General features: G+C 40.3%; 1 protein-coding gene across 2 annotated transcripts in view; it reads right to left on the reverse strand.

Annotated features, from left to right (window-relative positions):
• The window catches only part of ZNF507 (zinc finger protein 507), a 43,601-nt gene that overhangs the window by 17,457 nt on the left and 3,461 nt on the right, over positions 1-22,683 (reverse strand). For both annotated transcript variants that reach the window (XM_055412356.2, XM_055412355.2), the window contains 3 exons: positions 15,074-17,208; positions 13,582-13,699; positions 9,902-10,016 (listed from right to left, as the gene is read on the reverse strand). In XM_055412356.2, the coding sequence (XP_055268331.2) occupies positions 9,902-10,016; positions 13,582-13,699; positions 15,074-17,206 (2,366 nt within the window). In that variant the 5' untranslated portion in view covers positions 17,207-17,208. The remainder of the gene's footprint in view (positions 1-9,901; positions 10,017-13,581; positions 13,700-15,073; positions 17,209-22,683) is intronic.

Genomic DNA, 22,683 nt, shown 5'->3' on the forward strand with positions numbered 1-22,683 from the left:
TAGAAGCTTACCATGATCCCAATACAAATAGCAACAGAATTATTTTTAAGAGGAAACTATGACAAGCTGATTCTAAAGTTCATCTGTGCACGTAGGTATTACCCAATCAAAACCTCAAACAAGAAAGAGAATTATCCACAAACTCTACATACTTCACTTCCTTATCACCATTTCTCCCACAGAATTTGGAATGCTTTGCATATACAATTGGAAAAATGATTTTTTCTTTTGTGAAATGTAAGAGTGGTATAAAGTGTCCATGCAATTTTACAAAATGATAAACACTGGGTTCACAGTAATTATTTAAGGAGAAGACTACCTCTATCTTAAGACCTCTTTGTGGGTTCCTCCAAGATACCTGTTCCTCCTCAAAAGAGGCATCACTTCTCTGAATTTTGTATATGATTTGTTTACTTTTTCTTAGTTTTCCCTTTATGTATCCCTAAAATCTAAAAAGAAACGATACAAATGAACTTACTTACAAAACAGAAACAGTCTCACAGAATTCCATGGTTGTCAGGGGGAAGGATGGAGGGGAGGGACAGTTATGGAGTTTGGGATGGACATGTACACACTGCTGTATTTAAAATGGATAACCAATAAGGACCTACTGTCTAGCACACGGAACTCTGCTCAAAGTTATGTGGCATCCTGGATGGAAGGGCAGTGTAGGGGAGAATGGATACATGTATATATATGGCTGAGTTCCTTCCCTGTTCACCTGAAACTATCACAACATTGTTACTCCGCTATACTCCAATACAAAATAAAAAGACTTTTTTTTTAAAAAAGAGGAACTGAAGAGCCTCTTGATGAGGGTGAAAGAGGAGAGTGAAAAACCTGGCTTGAATGTCAACATTCAAAAAACTAAGATCATGGCATCCGGTCCCATGACTTCATTGCAAATAGAAGAGGAAAAAGTGGATGCATTTTTCCTGGGCTCCAAAATCACTGTGGATGGTGACTGCAGCCATGAAATTAAAAGATGTTTGCTCCTTGGCAGAAAAGCTATGACAATCCTAGACAGCGTGTTAAGTAAGCAGAAACATCACTTTGCTGACAAAAGTTCACAGAGTCAAAGCTATGGTTTTTCTAGTAGTTATGTATAGATGTGAAGTTGGAACATAAAGAAGGCTGAGCACCAAAGAATTGATGCCTTCGAACTGTGGTCCTGGAGAAAACTCCTGAGAGTCCTCTGGACTGCAAGGAGATCAAACCAGTCAATCCTAAATCAACCCTGAATATTCACTGAAAGGACTGATGCTGAAGCTCCAATACTTCGGCCACCTGATGCCAAGAGCCAATAGCCTGGAAAACACCTTGAGGCTGGCCAAGACTGAAGACAAAAGGAGAGGCGGGCAGCAGAGGATGAGATGGTTGGATGGCATCACTTACTCAATGGACATGAGTTTGAGCAAACTCCAGGAGATAATGGAGGACAGGAGCCTGGCGTGCTGCAGTCCACAGGGTCGTAGAGAGTCAGACACGACTCAGCAAATGAACAGCAGCAATCCCAAAATATTGTTTATTCACATATTTTTCGAGCATATAAATATAATCACACTTTATGTATTCTTGTGTGACTTGCTTCTTTGTCTTAGCTCAATGTTTCTGAGGTTCATTCATGTTGATAGGATCATTTACCTTACAGGTTATGTGCTTTACTTTGATTTTTATCTCTGTAGTTTCCCAGTTTCCCTGATAGATAAAATATACACATAAACATTGTTTTAAATATTTACCCAACATTTTAGTCATCTTCATTGGGACAGTTGTTCAATTTTATCTAGTTCACTATATTGTCTGAAATGAGAGCCTCTGCTTTTGGATGTTTAGTTAAAATTGCGAAGCCAATTTCTGTCCTAACTCAACTGGTCAGCAAATGTGGTCTTTATTTAAACGTTTCCCTGATTATATAATTTATATCCCTTACACTGTTGCTGTTGTTCAGTTGAGGATGAGTATCTCTCAGAGCTGGAGAAAAGCTAAAATTTACTGTGAAATATTATTCATGGTCAGAAATGCTCTTTTCTAACAATTCAGTGTAATCTATGAGGTAACCTAGGGTCTATCACTTTCCTTAGCTTTCCTATGTAAACAAGGCATATAGATGAAGCCTTTTTTACTTTTCAAATTTCTCTTTCATTCTACTGGATAAAGATTTATTTCTGTAAGCTTCGCTGTTGTTCAATATCCCTTAATATGAGGTCCTTAAAATCTTTTTTAAGAAGAGGAGAGATAAAGCAACAGCAATGTGCTGAACAACTAAGTCCTAATTCTATGAATGCCTACCTTAGCCTGGTACAAAGGTTATTCTGAAGGAACACTTACAATGGTGAATATTCATTTAAAGATCTAAGTACGAAAAAAAATGTAGGAACAATCTGAAAATGCTAAGTGTTTACTAAAATGATTTTTAACTGACTAGAGGAGAAAGAATATGATAAGAGAACCTTAACTTCAAAGTTACGTAAAGGTGGCTTAAATCTATTTTTACTCCCTTTTAAAGAAAATATTTCTATCAGCTAAAATAGTTTCTTATTTTCATTCCTTCTTTGCTTTTCCTGTATAATTTCATGGGGCAAACCAAATTCTCTTAGTTAAAAAAAAAAAAATTAGAATGAACCACTATTAATTACTGTCCTGTTTTATTTACTTCACTGCTGCTGCTGCTGCTACGTCACCTCAGTCGTGTCCGACTCTGTGTGACCCCATAGATGGCAGCCCACCAGGCTCCCCCTGGGATTCTCCAGGCAAGAACACCAGAGTGGGTTGCCACCTCCTTCTCCAAAGTGTGAAAGTGAAGTCGCTCAGTCATGTTTGACTCGTAGTGACCCCATGGACTGCAGCCCACCAGGCTCCTCCATCCATGGGATTTTCTAGGCAAGAGTACTGGAGTGGCTTGCCATTGCCTTCTCCGCACTTCACTGCACTTATTGTCTGAAATTCTAGTTTACTTTTTTATTATCTGTATTCTTTCATGAAAGTGTAAATTCCATGACTATGCATTTTGCTGAGTCATGAAAAGAACAGAACGTTAATGTATCAATAAAAATCTGTGATATCATGACTTATAACAATATATATTTGGTCTTCATCCCAGTTCTTGGCACAGAGCTCCTATAACCCTTAAATTCTCCAAGAGATAGAGCGATAAAGGCCTCCTGTATGTTAATGAGGTGATTTTTTGGAAAGTTTCTAGGTCAGTGATCCCCAACTTTTTTGGCACAGGGGACTGGTTTCATGAAAGACAATTATTCCATGTATAGGGGATGAAGGAGATGGTTTCCATATGATTCAAGTGCATTACATTTACTGTACACTTTATTTCTATTATCATTACATCAGATCATCAGGCATTAGATCTCAGTGGTTGGGGATCCCTGCCCTCGGTAACCTAAGGATGGTGGCTGATTAATCGCCAGAGGAACCAACTATGTGATTAGAGGGTTGGAACTTCCAGTCTCAGAGGACAGACTATTGAGATTCAGTTCAGCCATCAATGGCCAATGCTTTAATCAATCGTGCTTATGTAAAGAAGCCTCCATAAAAACTTGAAGGATGGTTCAGAGAGTTCCCAGGCTGGTGAACACATGGAAGGGCTGGGAGAGTGGCACACCCAGACAAGGCACGGAAACTCCACCTCTCCTGGACTCTGCCCTCTGTATCTCTTCATCTGATTGTACACCTGTATCCTTTCTAGCCAATTAATCAAACCTGAGGAGGGAGTCACAAGAACCTTATTTACAGCTGATTTAATACCTGATTTATGGCCAGCAAGTAGAAGCACAGGTAACAACCTAGACTTGTGACTGGCATCTGAAGTGAGGGCAGTCCTGTGGGACTGAGCCCTTCATTGGTGGGATCTGATGCTATCTCTGGGTAGACAATGTCAAGATTGAATTAAATTTGCAGGACACTCAGCAAATGCTGCTGAGAACTGAGTTGCTCGGTGGTATGGAAAACATCTGACATCAGAAAATCCAAGGTTTCTGAATCTGGCTAAAAACCTGAACTGAACTTTTCTACAGGCTTTCTCCCATTGCTAATAGGTCAGTTACTTGAATCCCCACAGAGCTAAGAATGTGGTTAAACTACCCTATTTCCCTGGCCTGGGGCTTTACTTGGACATTACTCCAGATCTGATTTAATTAGGAACAATTGTCTTGAGGAGTTAGGCAGAGGAAAGCAGAACCAGATGTCCTGCAGTACTGGAGGTATGACTTGAACATATGTGAAAAAACTAAAGTAGAAACCTTGCAACAGGATTTGTCTTACCATATTCAATTAGTTTTCTATGCTTTAAGGCCCAGAGAAGATTCACTTCAAATTTTGTAATGAACCTAAGAACTCTTTGTGCCACTGTTAAGAAACAAAGTCCATTAATTCATTCCTTCTAAACAAAACACATTTCTTTTCCCCCCAAATTAAACCATAAGCTAAACTGTTTTCCTTAAATTCAGGGTTTTCAAAGACTTGAGATTTTTCCCAAGCTAATGCAACTGACTAACAATTCAACATGGTTTCAGATTAAAAGAGATTTAAGAAATCTGTAGGGTGGAAGGCGGGCTTCCCAGGTGGTACCAGCGGTAAAGAACCTGCCTGCCAATGCAGGAGACATAAGAGACGCGGGTTTGATCCTTGGGTTGGGAAGATCCCCTGGAGGAGGGCATGACAACCTACTCCAGTATTCTTGCCTGGAGAATCCCATGGAGAGAGGAGCCCGGCAGGTTACAGTCACAGGGTCGCCCAGAGCTGGACACAACTGAAGCGAGTAAGCATGCACAGGGTGGAAGGTGGGAGGGAGGTTCAATAGTGATGGGGACATATATGAATATATACCTATGGCTGATTCATGTTGATGCATGGCAGAAGCCTACACAATACTGTAAAACAATGATGCTCCAATTACAAATAAATAATAAAAAAAGAAGTCTAAGTTGGTGGAAGTGATGACATGTGACCTCCATGTAGGTATGTCATCAAAGGTAATACTGCTTTCATCTACTTCTAAGCATTCACTTGTGGAACCACCACACTTGGAAAAGTCCATGTGCAGAAATCATGTACGAACTCCAGCTGAGAGGTCCAGCTGAGGCCCCAGTTGACAGTCCGACTGGTGAGGGAGCCCTCAGGTGCCTGCAACCCCTGTCATCTCAGTTACCTCCAGACTTCAAGTCTTCCCTCCTGAGTCCCAGACCTCATGGAACAGAGACAAGCCACCCCTTTGATGCCCTTTCTGAATTCCTGAGCTACAGAATCCCCGAGTCGAATAAAACAGCTGCTGTTTCACATCACTAAGTTGGGAGTGGTTTGGCAGCATGCCTCATGAAGAGTTCTCTCTGGCAAAGCAGATACAGGTGGAGTGGCACAGCTGTCAGGAACAAGGGTTCAAGGCCTGGCTCTGCTACTTGGGAGGATCGTGGGAGATCGTTCATCTACCCAGTCTCCTTTCCATATCTATTAATACAACACTAATAGCAGTAACATTCCTAAGTACTGGGCTGTCATGAGGATCAAGTGAGCTGACACAGATTGAGTACTCAGCACACTGCCTGGCCCATGAAAAATATTTTTACAAAAAAATGTTAGCTATTATTATTGTGTGTTAGTCACTCAGTTGCATCCGAATCTCTGTGACTCCAAGGACTGCAGCCTGTCAGGCTCCTCTGCCCATGGAATTCTCCAAGCAAGAATACTGGAGTGGGTTGCCATTTCCTTCTGCAGCCATTATTATTGCCATTTGTAACATAGCTATATAAAGACCAGACTTTTTACAATGACTGACCACATGTGAGAGGCAACTCTGTCATTCCAAATGTCATTTCCATTGCTTGAAACCTTTCTGGTTTTTTTTTTTTTTTTGAGATTTTTCTTTTACTTTTTTGTGTCCTATTAGAAAACTAGAGTCATTAATACATTCAGTTCAGTTCAGTTCAGTCACTCAGTCGTGTCCGACTCTTTGTGACCCCATGAATCACAGCAAGCCAGGCCTCCCTGTCCATCACCAACTCCCCGAGTTCACTCAAACTCATGTCCATCGAGTCGGTGATGCCATCCAGCCATCTCATTCTCTGTCGTCCCCGTCTCCTCCCACCCTCAATCCCTCCTAGCATCAGACTCTTTTCCAGTGAGTCAACTTGTCGCATGCCCACAGAATTTTTGACTCAGTTAACGTGAATCCCTGAAAATCAGGCTCATTATTTTATAAGCACACATTTTTACCTCTCCTTTCATCATCTACCTTAACTGCACGACTAGAAAAATTGGCATCAGTTTCAGAGTATAAAGATATATAAGGCCTAAGCACAAAGAAAAAGAGTAACACATCTGATTACATTAAAACTAGAAATTTCTTTTTTTTCAAAAGATACCACTGAGAGTAGCATTAAGTATAGAAGATATGTGCAATACACATAATAGACCAAAAAAAAAAAAACCAAACTTGTATTCAGTTCAGTTCAGTCGCTCAGTTGTGTCTGACTCTTTGCGACCCCATGAACCACAGCACACCAGGCTTCCCTGTCCATCACCAACTCCTGGAGTTCACTCAAACTCATGTCCATCGAGTAGGTGATGCCAGAACACATAAAGAATTGTTGAAAAATCAGTCAGAAAAAAGCAGACCACCAAAAAAGAAATGCGCAGTTAACACATGAAAAGATGTTCAACTACATAAATCATCAGGAAATGCAAATGAGAACCACCACAACATATGTACCTACCAGAATGATCAAAACTCAAGACTGATACAACAAAGTATTGATGAGGGTTTGAACTGGTACAACCACTGTAAATTGGTATAACCATTTTGGATAACTGTTGACAATACCCACCACACCTCAGTGTAGCATGGTCTACTACCCCCATATTCCACTAGACATACATAATGGAAAAGAGCCCATTTCATGAAAAGTATGTAAAAGAATATTGGCATTATTCATAATGGGGGAAAGTCTGGCAATAATCCAAATATCCATCAATAAATAAAAAATAAATTGTATAATCTTAAAATGGAATACTATACAGTAACGAAAAGGAACACATTAATTCTACACTGAATTACACACAATGGTGCTGAATGAAAGAAGCTAGACGTAAAAGAATATGTGCTGTATGACTTCATTCATATTAAGTTCAAAAACAGGCAAAACTAATTTATGTTAGAAGTCAAGATGGTAGTTACCTGGTGGGGGATAGGGGTAGTAAGTGGAAGCGCCAAGAAGAGAAACTGGTAATGGTTTATTTCTTGGTCTGAGGAATTACAATGATGGGTTTAATTTGTGACCATTCATCGAGCTGCATACTTTTGATTCATGTAATTTTCAGGATATATGCTGCATTAAGTTATAAAGTTTATTTCAAAATTTTTAAAAGAGAGAGACTTAAGAAACATCAATCAAATGTAAAGTTTGGATCTCCTGATATAAACAAAATAACTCTAATAAAAGATACTTCTGAAACATTTAAGGAAATACTGGGTATTTTTAGACTGGGTATTAAAATAGGATTGGTACTAAAAAATCAACATATAGTAATATATCTGGGTGACTCTTCTATTTAAGGAAGAATATTACCACATATTTATTTTCAAAACATAATAAATATATAGAACCAGAGTCATTTTATAGATGAGAAAAACTAAAGTATACAGATAATTATCAGTCATTTGAGCCCAACACTGGGCTTCCTGGGTGGTTCTAGTGGTAAAAAACCTACCTGCCAATGCAGGAGACCTAAGAGATGCAGGTTCGATCCCTGAGTCAGGAAGATACCTTGGAGGATGGCATGGCAACCCAGTCCAGTATCCTTGCCTGGAGAAACCTACGGACAGAGGAGCCTGGCGGCTTACAGTCCACACAGCTGCAAAGCGTTGGACACGACTGACGTGACTTAGCACACAAGCACATCAGTCATTTACTGAGTACCTACTATGAGTCAGGCAGCGTGCTGAGTGCTTCAGTCCAAAGCCCACGTACGTCCCTGCTGTTCCTCCTACCCTCCATCTCGCCGTGTAGTTTTGGAACCCGAGTTCTGATATAATTATGTTTCTAAGGGAATATGGGCTCAAAGCCACAATCAGGAGGAACCGTGGGGACACGAGGCAAGTGTTTTGTTGTTCCATCTCTAGCTAGTCATTCATGAAAGTGGTATTATAGGAAGGAAACCAGCAGTAACTCTAGCACCGCAATAACCAGAGACAATCTAATATGTGAAAATTTTGAATGCACCTTTTACTTAGTTTGGTGTCAATGTTATAATTATCATAACTGGTATGTGGTTTACTTAGAATGTTCCTTAATAAAGCACTGAAAAGAATAAAGTTTGCTGCATTTGGTAGACCGAGGCCTTTTTCATCTTTCCCTGTCCTAACATGGGAATGGAAAATAGATCTCTTCCTTCTGCAGTGAGGACAGAGTTTCTGAGATGACCTCATGAGCCAGGCCCTTCAGCGCTCCAAGTAACATGCTATCAGAAATGCAGAGTGCACGCACTCTGAGAAAGCAAGACTCAACTCTGACCGTAAGTGTGCTGGGCAGCAAAACTGAATGGAGCATACATGAAATAAGCCAGGAAAACTATGATAACTCAGTATTGAATTAGATATCAAGAGGGCTATGCGTTCTCACAGAAAGTCCTAGAAACATATTGGAAAAGAATATGGTAACCCGTAATGCTCTGCAGAGTGCAAATCTCATGAAGACAAAGGGGAAGTATTTAAAGAAGGTTAAAACAAGAGTCACAGGATTTGAAAGTTGGAAAACAAGTGTTATGTGAAAGGTAATAATTACATGGAGGGGTTGGCGTGATAACATTTTTTCTAAGGCACTCAGGTCAAACCCAGTGAAAAAGTACAGCGTGAACAAATTTGGAAAATAACCTACTAAGACTTCTCTGATGTAACAGGAAGAAGATTCTCACTGCATGTATTAATTTTTAAAACCATATATAATTATTTAAAACCATATACACATATTCTCTATATTAAAACCACATATATACATAAAGAGAATGAGAGCCACAGTATGGGATCAAGCAATGGCAATTTAAGGTACAGTCTGCCAGGTTCTCATTTAGATATTAATATAGTAACTTTTCCACAGTGACCTGTGTCACACCTATAAAACCTGGGGAGAGAGTTAAAACACGAACCAAGTTTTGTCAAGGGGACAGAAAAGCTCAGGGCATTGCCGAGCACGATCGGTCACGGTGACTTGGCTCAGCTCTGACTGGAAACTCGATGTTCCCTGATGGCTACCAGTAGAACACACTGCTCTGTGACAGCTGGACAACCTCTGCAAAAATATCTGTATCTTTGCTATACATGAACAACAAGTAGTTTATTCTCCAGAGGCAAAGTCTATTTAAGAAGTAATTATTTCTATTTATCAGCCTATCTCAATCAACTGAGAACACCTCTATTTTCTGAATACATATTAGAATGAGCTTTTGTAAAAAATCAAGTAACAAAATTAAATGATCTTACTCTACACATGGTAAGATTTATTTTCAAAAATAGAATCTTTCACAGGGAATTTTATTGCTTTTAAGTTTTAAGAGTCTTTTGCTGGAATATTGAATACTTAGCTACCAAATTATTGAAATGTACTCTAAGCAATGAAAATTGCTATAATTTATACCCACATGAAACTGTCAGATATAGGCATCTTCTTTTATTACTACTAAGCAAAATCTAGTCAAAAATAAGCCTATCATCCCGAGACTAAAGCTTTAAATTCAAGTTCTTTAACAAACTACACAATACTCGTGAAACAAGGAAGTGAAAGTTTCTTAGTGCTTAACCTATGCTTAAACAACTGTTACGAATTTTTAATTATTTCCACTTTTTTCTTTACAGTATTGTACACAAGTATTAAAACTCCAGGATCATCACACTTACCTGTAAGGCTTATCAGAGTTATGGATTCGTCTGTGGTTTCTGACACCAACGTATGTTGTACTTGTATAATCACATACATCACATCTATACTGTTTCTGGACTGAAGACTTATTCCCTGGACAAAGCATTTCAGTTTTAGTGATGTGGTTGGATTAGATTAAAACAACAATATTTACATTCCACTGTAAATGAGAATTTATACCACACAGTATTAACATTTCAATGTAGGCTTTCTCACTGGTTAATAAAGTCAACAAGCTTGAATCTAGCTTTACAGGTTCTCCTGCATCTGCACTTTCTGTGGATATAAAGTGAGTATCATCTGATCTGTGAAAATACATTGGGTTAGCTTCTACATAACCCTGTACAAAATTCTGAACTATAATGAACCTGATGTCAGCTGCCCTGCTGACTGAGTTGCAACTGATTTAACCAGAGATAAACTGTGAATCTGAAAGGTGTTGGTTTCATCCATATAGGATACAGCCTTCAGGAAACACTGATTTGCCAACCAGCTGTAATTTAATACTATAATCCAGTACTATAAAGTACAGCTACAAAGCATCGATAACAAACTCAATATACAAAGTCCAAAGCTTTTTCACTCTGTAGGTTTCCTTCGTTTATAACTTACAATAGAAGGAAAAGCAAAGGCAAATTATTAAGTGCTATGTAATGCAGTATAATTATACCCCGTAAACTGACAGTTTACAAGGATAAGGTAAACATGTAGCTCTCTGAAATCCAGGAAACACAGATCCATGGAATTAGGCCCTGTTATTAAACTCACTCTGCAACAAGGGGCGGGGTGCAGAGGGTGGGCAGGATTCAAATCAGGGTAAGCTTGAGGCAATACAAGCAGAATGACTTGATCATAGAAAATTGTTCCTGAAGATATTCAACAATTTATTTACTCTTCTGTCAGCTCAAAGTTCACAGGCCATTCATAGCTTGAATGCTTTATATTCAGAAACAGAACAAGGCAGAACAGGAAGAAAGCTTAGGCAGAACACCAGCACACGCTGCAGAGAACTAAAACTGGTGATACAAAAGAACTCCCATATGGAAATCTTAACAAAACAAAGAAAATCCTTAGGTTAAATTTATGCTTTCTAAAATTGCAATTTTCTTTGGCTAATAACTACTTTTGCCAGGCAGAACAAAATGTCCTAATTTCCTGGTATAAATCTGTAACATTAATATACACACTAATCATAATTATAATCTAAGTACTGCTCTTAATTGGTGGGTTAAAAACTTGGACTTGATTATAAGTGGCACTACTCCAGATAAGAGTTTAAAAAAGAAAAAAAAGAAGTGTGAAATATTGTATAATGGTTCTGTGTGAGAAATATTACAGATCAATGACAACTAATAAAAATGACAGATGGGAAAACTTAATATAGCACAGAATGAGAGGCTGTGCTACTTCAAGCAACTGTTTCCAATGGAAAGAATACTGGATTTAAATTTTGAAAACTTGGGCTCAGTCCCTGCTCTGCCACTTAGTACAAGTGTGATCATGGGCAAATTCTTTCCCCTCTTGAGGACTTGGTTTCCTCATCTACACAATGGAAATACTGGGACCTCCCGGCATGGTTTGTACGCCCAGGAGCATGCTTCGCTTCACCGCAGTCCGTATGTCACCCATGTGCTGGTGTCAGGTCTGACCCGTCACTAGCTGGAGCCTCCCTGGGGGCAGGGATCTGCGTGCTGTGCTTACATAAAATCCCCAGGGCTTGGCAAATTATAGGTTTACAATAAAGAACAATTAAGTTTTGTTAAGAAACTCCATGTCAAAGTGCTCTGTCTACAGCTGAGTATTTGTGGTGCTTATTAATGTACTCGTTAATACCATTATGTGTTTCTCACTGGGTTGGGCCCCTCAAGGGCACTGACACCTCTACTGCACTTCAAGCACTCAGCACAGTATCCAGCTCACGATGGGCACTCCATACCTTCTGGTAGAGCAAACGTCTGAGGTGCTATTAGACTGGGCCTCTGAGTTAAAAATGAGCTACAAGTTACCTGGGCTATCGTGACAGAGACTCGAAGCCACAGAAATATACATCTCTCCTCTTGTTTAATATGTTTATTAAATGCTTAAACATGTTTGGATAAACTGAATCATTTTCACCTTCTTTGTGAGCTAAAAACTTGTTCTTCAGCCCAACCACCAGATTCTGAAATATCTAATACTGAATCAATAAAGTATCAGTGCAGATTAAGCAAGCAGGAATTCTCAGTCATCTGAACTGTTATCCTACCAGCAAAGAGAGTTAAATGGGGAGGTAGGCATGAGAAGCAATTTAAAATCTATACATGTAACGCTAAGAAACAAGAGTTTGAGCCACAAAGGAAAGATGCTGCAAAATGGAATATGGTGGAGAGATGTAATGCTATGAAGCCCAAACTGGTTATTTTAATTTTGAGCTGACATTTCAATCTTCTTAATTCAAATTGTGGGTTTTAATTTGTTAACCCATTTGGACAGTTTTAAATTATTGCTTTTGGAGATGGTGCTAGAAAAGACATATTCCACCGCTGGTAGTAACTGCAGGTGGTACCAGTGAGTAGTACTTACTTTATTCCTTCATTAGGGATTTATGGTCCAAAGATATCAAATGTTTTAATGTCTCCTTTAAAGGGGATATGGAAACATAATGAATTAAAATAAAAGGAGGCAGTTAGGGCTATTTTTACAAAGGAAACAAAACAGTTTTAGCTCAGCCATCTATCGCAGGAACAGATGCTATGTCATAAACTCCTTTTGTTTTGGATAGTTTTACAGGGATGACATCTGTTTGACAAGGGAATTTTGGTGCTACAGTGGTGTCAAAATCAGTTCTTTCAGAAACATTCTAGAATCAGTTATGCTTTCTGGGGTATAATTTAATGAAACATTATGGTAAAACATTTTACTCTGCAGTTGTTTCTAACTTTAATTCTGAGGAAATCTAAAAAGGAAAGTCACCCCAATATGTTTTATTTCCCATAAACGCTATGTACCACAATTGAGACATTTAAAGTATATCAATTTAAGTGAGCTGATGCAAGGAAGCACAGCTTATTACACTTTATCCCTAATTCTCCGGATGTGGCATCCGCCTTTTCATGGAACTCTAATTAAATCTTTTGATTCTAATATTCCTATTAGCAGAAACTCGGCCGACTGGCACCTAACTGGTACATAAAAAGAGCCTGTGTTTTTTTTTAAATAATGCAGATGAAATCTGGCAGTCACACTTGGATAAGAATAAGATCACAGCAGGAAGCCTCAGTTAAAGTTTGAGGTGGGGGCCTACCATCTGCAGAGGCTCCGTTCTCAGTGGGTCAGCCGGTATTGAGAAAGGGAGGAGGCTCTCCTCCTGCACTGCTGCTTCCCTGGCTTGCTGGCGTGGCACCCCAGGGTTTCTGCTGTACCTGGCTCTTACAGGACAGCGTAAATTTCAGAGTACATCTACCTAGACAGTTGAAGCTGAGTACTTACTAACAATATTCACATAGTACTCAAGAGATAAGATTCACTCACATGGTATAAAAACAGAGGAGACGAGATGCAGCCTTAGTCCTGAAAATAACCCACATGACAACAAAGGGCATTTTTTTCACTTCGTATGCTAGTCAATCTCATCTATATATATATATATATATATATATTCAAAAAAATGCACAGATACCTTCCTGAACACATTTGCCATCAGTTTTATCACTGGAAATTCTGGACTCATTAGAAGTTGCTATTGACAAGGCATCTGGAAGACTGTGTTGCTCCCTCTCATGGTTCCTCAGTTGACTCTAAAAAATTGAGAGAAATTAATATGTAGTTTTCAATAAACACACTTGCACAGTTACTAGGAGGCTACAGAAAGGAGTGAACTGCTTTCATGGCCTAGTACCTAGAACACATTACCATTATTTAAAAACCAAATGCGCTAAAAGATAACCTGACACGTTTGACAACTTACAAGAAGAAATACACTAGAGAAAACACAATCTTATCAAAAAGGCAGTTAGTTTCTCTTTCCACATTCTCTGAAAGGAAGCCACTGCTGTCTTAGGGGCGCTTGTGCAGAGTGGATGTATGCTTCCTGAACCACTGCTGAGTCCAGAGGAGGAACAAGCAGTGTTCAGAGTAACTCCATACCTTCACGAAAATCAATCCAATCAGTTAACTTCTGCACTTCTGCCTTTAAATATCAACTAAATGTGTAAAAGAGACTTAACTGGAACTGTGACTCCAAGGACCTCTTACTCCTCACCCCCACCTCCATGAATCAAGTGTATCAGCAGAAGAAACTTCTGGAACTTGCTTCTGCAGCTCATCTGTATGGGCTGCTTGTCCAATGGCCAGAGGCCACTTTAGAATTACATGAGAGCAATCCAAGTGACAGTGAAAATCTCTGACTCAGAGGCTTTTTAAAAAACTCTTGATCACCTATTTATTACCAGTGGACCTGGACCCCAACACTGGCGCACTGAAGAAAAGCTCTAAACCAGTGATTCAATGAATGCAAATTTCCTTTACAAAAACAGTATTTCATACTGGTTGCTGGTTTTAGGTAGCACATAAAATGAAAACCAGTCAAGGTAATCCTTGAAAGTCCTGTAAACTTCCCATAAAATATAACACACATGGCTCTGTTTCCACTGCACTATCTTTCATTATATCTCATACAGTCCATTTCTCCCTGTGCAATGGTATAAATCACCCTTGGCTCGTTGTGTAGCAGCTGAAGTGAATGACTTGCATTTAGGGGCCATGTAAGATTAAAAAATAGGTATTTTTGTGCATTGATGACATAAGGCTAAATGTGAGTTAGATGTGTGTACAATGTTCCTCCACAGTATATCCCTTTGAAATTTCCTTGCACTTTAAAATCAACACAATTTAAAAAAGATATACACATGAAAACACTAAAGCAAAAAACACAGGGTCTGTTAAAGACGGGGCATACGGGGGGAAAAGAATCCTATGCCAGACATCTTGACGACCGATTCTAGTCCCAACTTTAACACTAATTAATAGGGATCCCCTGGGCACATTACCAAACTATTCTGGGCCTCAGTTTCCCGATCTATAAAATGAGGTGGGTGGACTGTACCTAGAAAGCTCCCTCTTTGCTCTAAAACGCTACGGCTTTCTGAAGGACTTCATGAGCCCATGCTTACTTTATAATGGAAGGAGTCCTCACACTGCTTGCACTGGTATATTCTTGTTTTGCAGTGGTTGATCATGTGGCTCTCCAGGTCTTTGCTGTTGTCGGCAATGTGCTCACAGATGGGACACTGGTAGGGCTGTCTCTGCCGATGGACTCGCAGGTGCTGCTTGATGTAACCCTTGTTGCCGCTGCTGTAGTGGCACAGCCGGCAGCGGTAGGGGCGCTCGGCGTTAGGGATGTACTCCACCACGCTGCTTCCTGACAAACTCGCGTCGCTGCTGGGTTGGCATTGGGCGTTATCCTGCAACTCTTTCAAAATGTCGTCGTCGGAAGCATTTTGGTCTGTCCTTTCCCGTAACTTTTCAATCACGGTGAGTAGGGACATGCTGATGCCTGTCTTAACCTGCCCATCTGCCAGCTCCTGCCTATCCTCTGGGAGTGCTACTAAGGTAGAGTTGCTTTGGTTGAAACTAGCTAACCCCTCAGGAGAGTTTTTCAGTGGGGACATCATTTTAGAATATGCTGCCACTGTCCCGTCTACTTGCCTTTGTCCGGTGTCCGGATCTAAAAGGTTTATATTCCCATAGTGCCCAAGGCTGGTTCGTGTTAGTTCTGCTGCTCTTATGGGCATTGTAACCAGGGCTTCTGCAGCTAGTGAGTGTAGTCTGAGAGACTCAGAATTTGTCCGTCTTCGGCCCGGTGGGGCATTCTCATCAGTAGCCAGTCCTTTGTTTATTAACTCGCTGTCTTTCTTCTCTGAGTTGCCCCAGCCTATGATCAGCCCCCCGATATCGACAGTGCATTTATCAGCATGATAGACTTCATCTCTTCCTTCGCACCCAATCTTGGCTTCTGTCGCACTCAGGCTTTTCCCCTCTTCGATTTCGGCATTCATGAGGAAATGTTTCTGTGAAAGTGTTTCTTCAGCACTCGGCAGACGCTCCACTATCACGTTAACGTGACCTTTCTTATTTGGGCTGCTGCTAATGATTTTCTGTGCTGATGAAAGGAGGCTATCAGCAACCAGGTTCTCCTCGGCATCAGAAATCACCTCAAGCATTTCTTCCTCGTTAGGGTCAAGGGTAACTGACTGACTGAGATGAACCCCCGCTTCCGCACTCTGTTCTAAAGGAGAGGAAGATGATAATGGCTCTGAGCTGCAAATCTGCACCTGCACTGACGGCCCGTTGTGGATACTCAGTTCATTGTCTCCAATTGCAATGACGACTGCGTGGACGCCGCTGGGTGCAGCAGCCACTGAAGAATCCAGCAAGCCGAGGGGCTCATTCTCATTTTCAAAGATTGGATAGGAGCAGTCCACCTCCCCGGCATGTTTCCAAGCATGTGTTTTCAACATTCTCTGCTGGCCACAAGTGTAACTACAAAACAAGCATCGGTACATGCCATACTGTTCATAGGCATACCATTTCCTCTTACCTATTTCTGCCACGGATGCTGTTTGGACAGTATGAGTCTGTGGGTTGTCCACACTTGCTGGGATGTCAGGAATGCTTTCACTGTTTCTTTCTGAGGTTCGGTGACACAAGGGGCTGGTGGGGCTTACGCACTGTTGGGCTTTGGATTGAGTGTGACTGTTGGCATCATTTTCGTGGTCATTTACCACGTGAGCTTCAAGTTCCTCTTGGCTTTTTGATGTAATATGGCACTCTGCGCACATTAATATCACTTCGTTCTGCTGACCATGCTGCTTGATATGATCTTTTAACACAGAAAAAGACGATGACAGAAACTTACAAAGGCTACACTGGTAAGACATAGCCTTCCCATCACTCTGGGCAGGAGAGTCAGGGGTAAAATGTATTTGAGACACCTCAGCCCTTCTAATATCAGTAGCAGGTGACTGGGTTACTTTAGCTGGAATCTCACAAGATTCTTGACTTTCAAGAGAGTGTGCTGCAGCACTGGAACGTGGCCGTTTTTTGCCAATTAAAAGACATTTTTGTGACTTTTCATGTTCCACTATCTTGCTTAACTTCTGGATAACATGGATTAATGGATCTGTTTTAGCTTTTCTTTGTTCATCAATTTCCAATGATGAACTGATGACAGTTTTGGCAGTCAACATAGCTTCCTGTTCCCCAATATCTGGCACCAACATGGCGACACTGCTGCTTTCTTCCATATCTAAAAAAACAGAATATATGACAGAAAGAAACACCAGGTTACAGGATCATTACAGGCATAAAATTCAGGAAATCTAAACTAGTCTTAAGAGTTTAAGCTGATCTAAGTAATTTCTAACCTGGGAGCTCCATATTGATATACCTGGCTATCCTCAGTAGAGACTTAAATTGCTTAGAATTTTTCTTTGGAGTGTTGTCCCCTATTGAGACTGATGACCAAGGTCTTTCAATCCTTCATTTCTTTCTGTAGAAATGATTTAACTACATCTCCTTTTTTCTTGACTTTCTTTCCCCTAAACATCTATCTGGACCTAATCAGTACTCTTCTTTTGTACAATGCCAGAAAACAAGACTGCTATTCCATTATTAAAGGGCTACAGTCATTCTTAGGGCATGTGGAACCACCTCAAGTATTATGAAACACCATTCTGTAAATTCAACACATGACTGATGCAATTCTCAGGAGATAATTTCTTGCACCAAGTATAATTGTGATTTAATACTAAAACCATAAACTGTTTTCTCCTCCCCAGATCTTTAGAATTGTGAAAGTATGGGCATGTAACTTTATGTAAAGGGCATAGAGAATTTTGAGAAGTATTATACAAATGAAACTAAATAAAAGCAATGATCCAGTTCCTCCTTTTATTTATTTTCCTGACGATAAACCACAAACTATGCTGTGGTTTTTTTAGAGGTCATATTAGTGGTCAACTATTACTCATCCACACACACACTCATATACATATATATGTTTTTTCTTCTGGAAGGGAAAGGGGCAGCAGAGAAGGCAAAAATTGATATCCTAGTTGTTTTAGGTCTAAAAAAGCACAGAGGCCTTAAAAGGGGTTATCTGTAGGTTCAAGTAATGTATCATGGCCACGGAAGGCATTAAACATGAAATGATTTATCTTTTAGCCTAAATCTTGAATACTTTATTTTCTGGCAGAACTTTCAAGCATTTCCTTTGGCTTAAAGTGAGATTAACTTGTTGACTTGGAACACATTTTTAAGTTTAGGCTTTTTTCCAGCACCAAGTTTTTCCACATTTTAGGTGCATTCTGGAATCTTACTCACAACATTCAGTAAATGCCAGCAAAATTACTAGTAGAACCAGCTACAGGCCAAAGATCATACAGGCTCTGAATTCATTTCATGGGGTGAAGCAAGGCTCCTCTTCCTGCAGGTGGCTGAATCAACTTTTAGGGGCCCATTAGTTGCTGCAAGATGATACCTGAATTCCTGTAAGACCTCACCAGTCCTCTGATCAGTTTCAGGCCCTTTTCTCCCCTATCAGCTGACAGCAGTTACGGCTTTCCTGCTCTTATTTTCTACTCTTTGTGGCACACTAACTTTCTATAGCCAGATCCATATCATGCAAAAAGGTAAGCATTTTACTCTCAGTTTCTTTAGTACCATGTCTCCCCTCCGTCCTGACACTCTGCCTTGCACGATGGGGCTTTTCTCTCTTCTACTTCTAGCTGCACTCCCAGCAGGGTATGCACTGCACAGCCATTACAGCAAAGACAGCTATGCCAGCTCCCCAAGGCCAGTGGCCCTTGGGTCACTGTCCCTCCTAAACAATCTGAGGGCATTACCTCTCAAAAGACTATTTCCTTTATATCTCTCTCAAGCAGGAAGAACAGAAGTGTTTTTAAAACTCTACAGTCAATCTTAAGTCACTAAAGAAGGGACCAGTGGGAGAACAATGTTTCTTTAGAAAATCCTTTGTGGCTTCACAGTGAAAATGAAAGTGTCAGTCGCTCAGTCGTGTCCAACTTTTTTGTGACCCCATGGACTGCAGCCCACCAGGCTCCTCTGTCCATGGGATTCTCCAGGCAAGAATACTGGAGTGGGTTGCCATGCCCTCCTCCAGGGTATCTTCCCCATCCAGGGCTCGAACCCGAATCTCCTGTCTCTTGCATTGGCAGCTGGGTTCTTTACCACTAGCACCACCTGGGAAGCCCACACTGCCTGAGATTTCCACATCTGTAGGCCAAGGGAAGCTTTGGCTCTTCAAGTGATTACTCATTTCCCTCTAGGGTCATTCACTTAAGGCTTTATTTCTTTCAGTTCAATTGATGAATGCAAATTTCTTAAATAATAGTTACTAGGACTCCTTGAACATTCCATTTCTTACATAAGATTTGGTGCCCTACTACAGATGGAAGGTCTCCTTCCCAAGAACTGAGACAGCTACGTAGGCTGATTGATAATCTGGAGGTTAACAAGTGAATATTTGCTCACAGACGCTGCACACCCACAGGGTTACAAAGGTGACTCATATTATCCTTCTACTATTTAATGACATAATCGGAGGGAGACAGAGCAGTGCAAATTGCTCCCTGAGGATATTTCAGCATGTACCTTAAAAGAAAGTGAAATGAAGAAGAGGAGGCGCTCATCTCATCGCAAGAAAAAGACTAATACAAAAGAATCTGACAAAACATTCAGATTTTAAAGCTGTGTCTGCTCAGGCATTAAGAGCTAATGGAAATTTGCAGCAGATGCTGCAATTTTCCCTGAACATTTATGCAAGTATCTCATTTTAGAGACTGCATACATTTGGGGATAAGTACAGAAATGGCACCTATAAAACAGATATCACAACATAAAATACATCAAGAAACACCTGAAAAACCAGTTTGGGTCCACATGGCAAAGTCGATGCACAAGTCTCATTATAACAAAAGTCTCTGTTAAAAAAGGTTAGATAAACAGCTCTTAATAAAGTATACTAAGAGAGGAAGTTACGTTGAATATTGACCAACTCTTAAAATTTTCACAAAAATTTCACTTAGGCCATCGACGGGCATGTGCATTTGAGATGTCCTAAGGTAAAATCTGCATGATAAAGGAGATAAAAATAAGGAGTACAAATACAATCCCAGTGGCTCAAGAATGCTGACAACCTGGATTAAGATAATCCGCATACTATCCATGGCCTCTAAGAGACCAAGGTAAATGCAACTTAAAAAAACAAGGGTGGAGGAGTAGGGGCACTCAGAGAGGGTGACAAATCAAGTAATAACAGCAAATTTTCTAACTGGAATGATGCGTACCTTGGAGTTCATTATATTATTCTTTCTACTTGTGTAAACTTTAAAGAATTTTAAAACTGAAAGCTAAAAAAGAAAAAAAGTTATGTACAAGGCATCAAGCTAGGCATCAAGAAAAAAGGAAAAAAATTTTACTCACAGTTTAAAACTGAGTTGAATGGGAAAGACTCACATACTTAGAAGTTAAAAAGAATTAACCACTTTTAAATAACCCAGCAGTACCCAAGGTGAGAAGGTCAGTTTTCATTCCAATCCCAAAGAAAGTTCAAACTACCGTACAACTGTGCTCATTTCACATGTTAGCAAAGCTATGTTAAAATCCTTCAAGATAGGCTTCAGCAGTATGTGTACAAGCTGGGTTGAAAAAAGGCAGAGGAAAAGGAGATCAAATTGCCAACATTCCTTGAATCTGGAGAAAGCAAGAGGATTCCAGAGAAACATCTACTTTTGCCTCATTGACTACAGTAAAGCCTTTAACTGTGTGGATCACAACAAACTGAAAAACTCTTAGAGATGGGAGTACCAGACCACCTTACTTGTCTCCTGAGAAACCTGTATGTGGGTCAATAAGCAACATTTAGAACTACATATGGAATAACTGTTCAAAATTGGGAAAGCAATGCAAGACTGTGTATCGTCACCCTGCTTATTTAACTTCTATTCAGAGTATGTTATGCGAAATACCGGGTTGGATGAATCACAAGCTGAAATTAAAACTGCTGGGAAAAACACCAAAAACCTCATATATGCAGATGATAGCACTTTAATGGCAGAAAGTAAAGAGGAATTAAAGAGCCTCTTGATGAGGGAGAAAGAAGATAGTGACAAGGCTTGAAACTTAACATTCAAAACACTAATATCATGGTATCCTGTCCCATCACTTCACAGTAAACAGAAAGGGAAAAGTGGAAGCAGTGACTGATTTTATTTTCCTGGGCTCCAAAATCACTATGGACAGTGACCACAGCCATGACGTTAAAAGACACTTGCTCCTTGAAAGGAAAAGCTATGGCAAACCTAGACAGTGTATTAAAAAGCAGAGACATCACTTTGCTGATAAAGGTCTGTATAGTCAAAGCTATGCTTTTTCCAGTAGTCATGTATGGATGTGAGAGTTGAAGCATAAAGAAAGCTGAGTGCTGAAGAACTGATGCTTTTGAACTGTGGTGTTGGAGAAGACTCTTACGAGTCGCTTGGACTACAAGCAGATCCAACCAGTCAATCCTAAAGGAAATCAGTCCTGAAAATTCATTAGAAGGACTGGAGCTGAACCTGAAGCTCCAATACTTTGGCCACCTTATGTGAGGAGCCAATTCATTGGAAAAGACCCTGATGCTGGGAAAGATTGAAGGCAAAAAGAGAATGAGGTGGCAGCGGATGAGATGGTTAGACAGCATCACCAACTCAATGGATATGAATCTAAGCAAACTCCAAGAGACAGTGGAGGACAGAGGAGCCTGGTGTGCTGCAGTCCATGGGGTTGCAAAGAGTTGGACATGACTTAGTGACTGAACAACAATCACCCAAGGCGAAATAGTTAGAAGGCAACAGCCAATGACTAAATCCTAACAGGCTGAAAAGCTCATTTTGGTCACGAAGGGAAACAAAGGCTTCCTGGAGAGGTAAGATGCATTACTGCATTCCAAAAGAAGAGCCTCCTGGATGTCACCCATCTGCCCCTGTGGCTCACTGACTGACTCTCCACTCTGCTCTCTATTCCAGGAGGAGTGACATCATTAGCTTCCCATGCCCTCTGGTTGAGTTATGCCAACGGGGAGCCATAACAGGAAATCAGGAGGCGGCAGCAAAGGGAGATCAAGACACTCATTTTTTTGGTTCCCTCCCTCGAGGCCACCTTGAACTGCGATTCTCAAAAGAAGGCCATTATTTCCAGGCAGGCTGTTCTATAGGACTCTCCTCTCTTCTGACGCTGCTAGTTCCAGAAACTAGATGATTCCTGGGGCTTGACTATATAGGTCCTATGTCTTTATAAGTATCTTTTAAAATACATCCTCCCTGAAATGTCCTAATCTGAGTGTGCCTGCCATTTGCTTTCTTGGAATTTGGTGACAAGAAAGCAATCATAACATCAGTAGATTTTCAGAAGAGAGAATAAGCACGCTATCTAGAGATTAGAGAAAAGACCAGTATGGCTGAACAGTAAGGTTTACTACAATGAGGAAAGACTAGGCATCAGCAGAACAGGGTGTTTCTCATTTGAAATCGTTAGACATAACATTCGACCAAATATACCAAATTGTTATAAGTAAATAAATGTTGTATCCCAAAGCAGAAATGTTTTACAACCTTCTCCACTTTCCTAAACAATAGACTCCCACAGGCAAAAGCTTGTAATTAATGTCTTTCCCAAGAAAAGAGCCAACTTATATCAGCTGTCTTTATTTCCTTACAATTTG

This window comes from Moschus berezovskii, chromosome 22 (genome assembly GCF_049115385.1).
Source record: "Moschus berezovskii isolate FMDL1 chromosome 22, NW_MosBer_1.0, whole genome shotgun sequence".
NCBI classification, from domain to species: Eukaryota; Metazoa; Chordata; class Mammalia; order Artiodactyla; family Moschidae; genus Moschus; species Moschus berezovskii.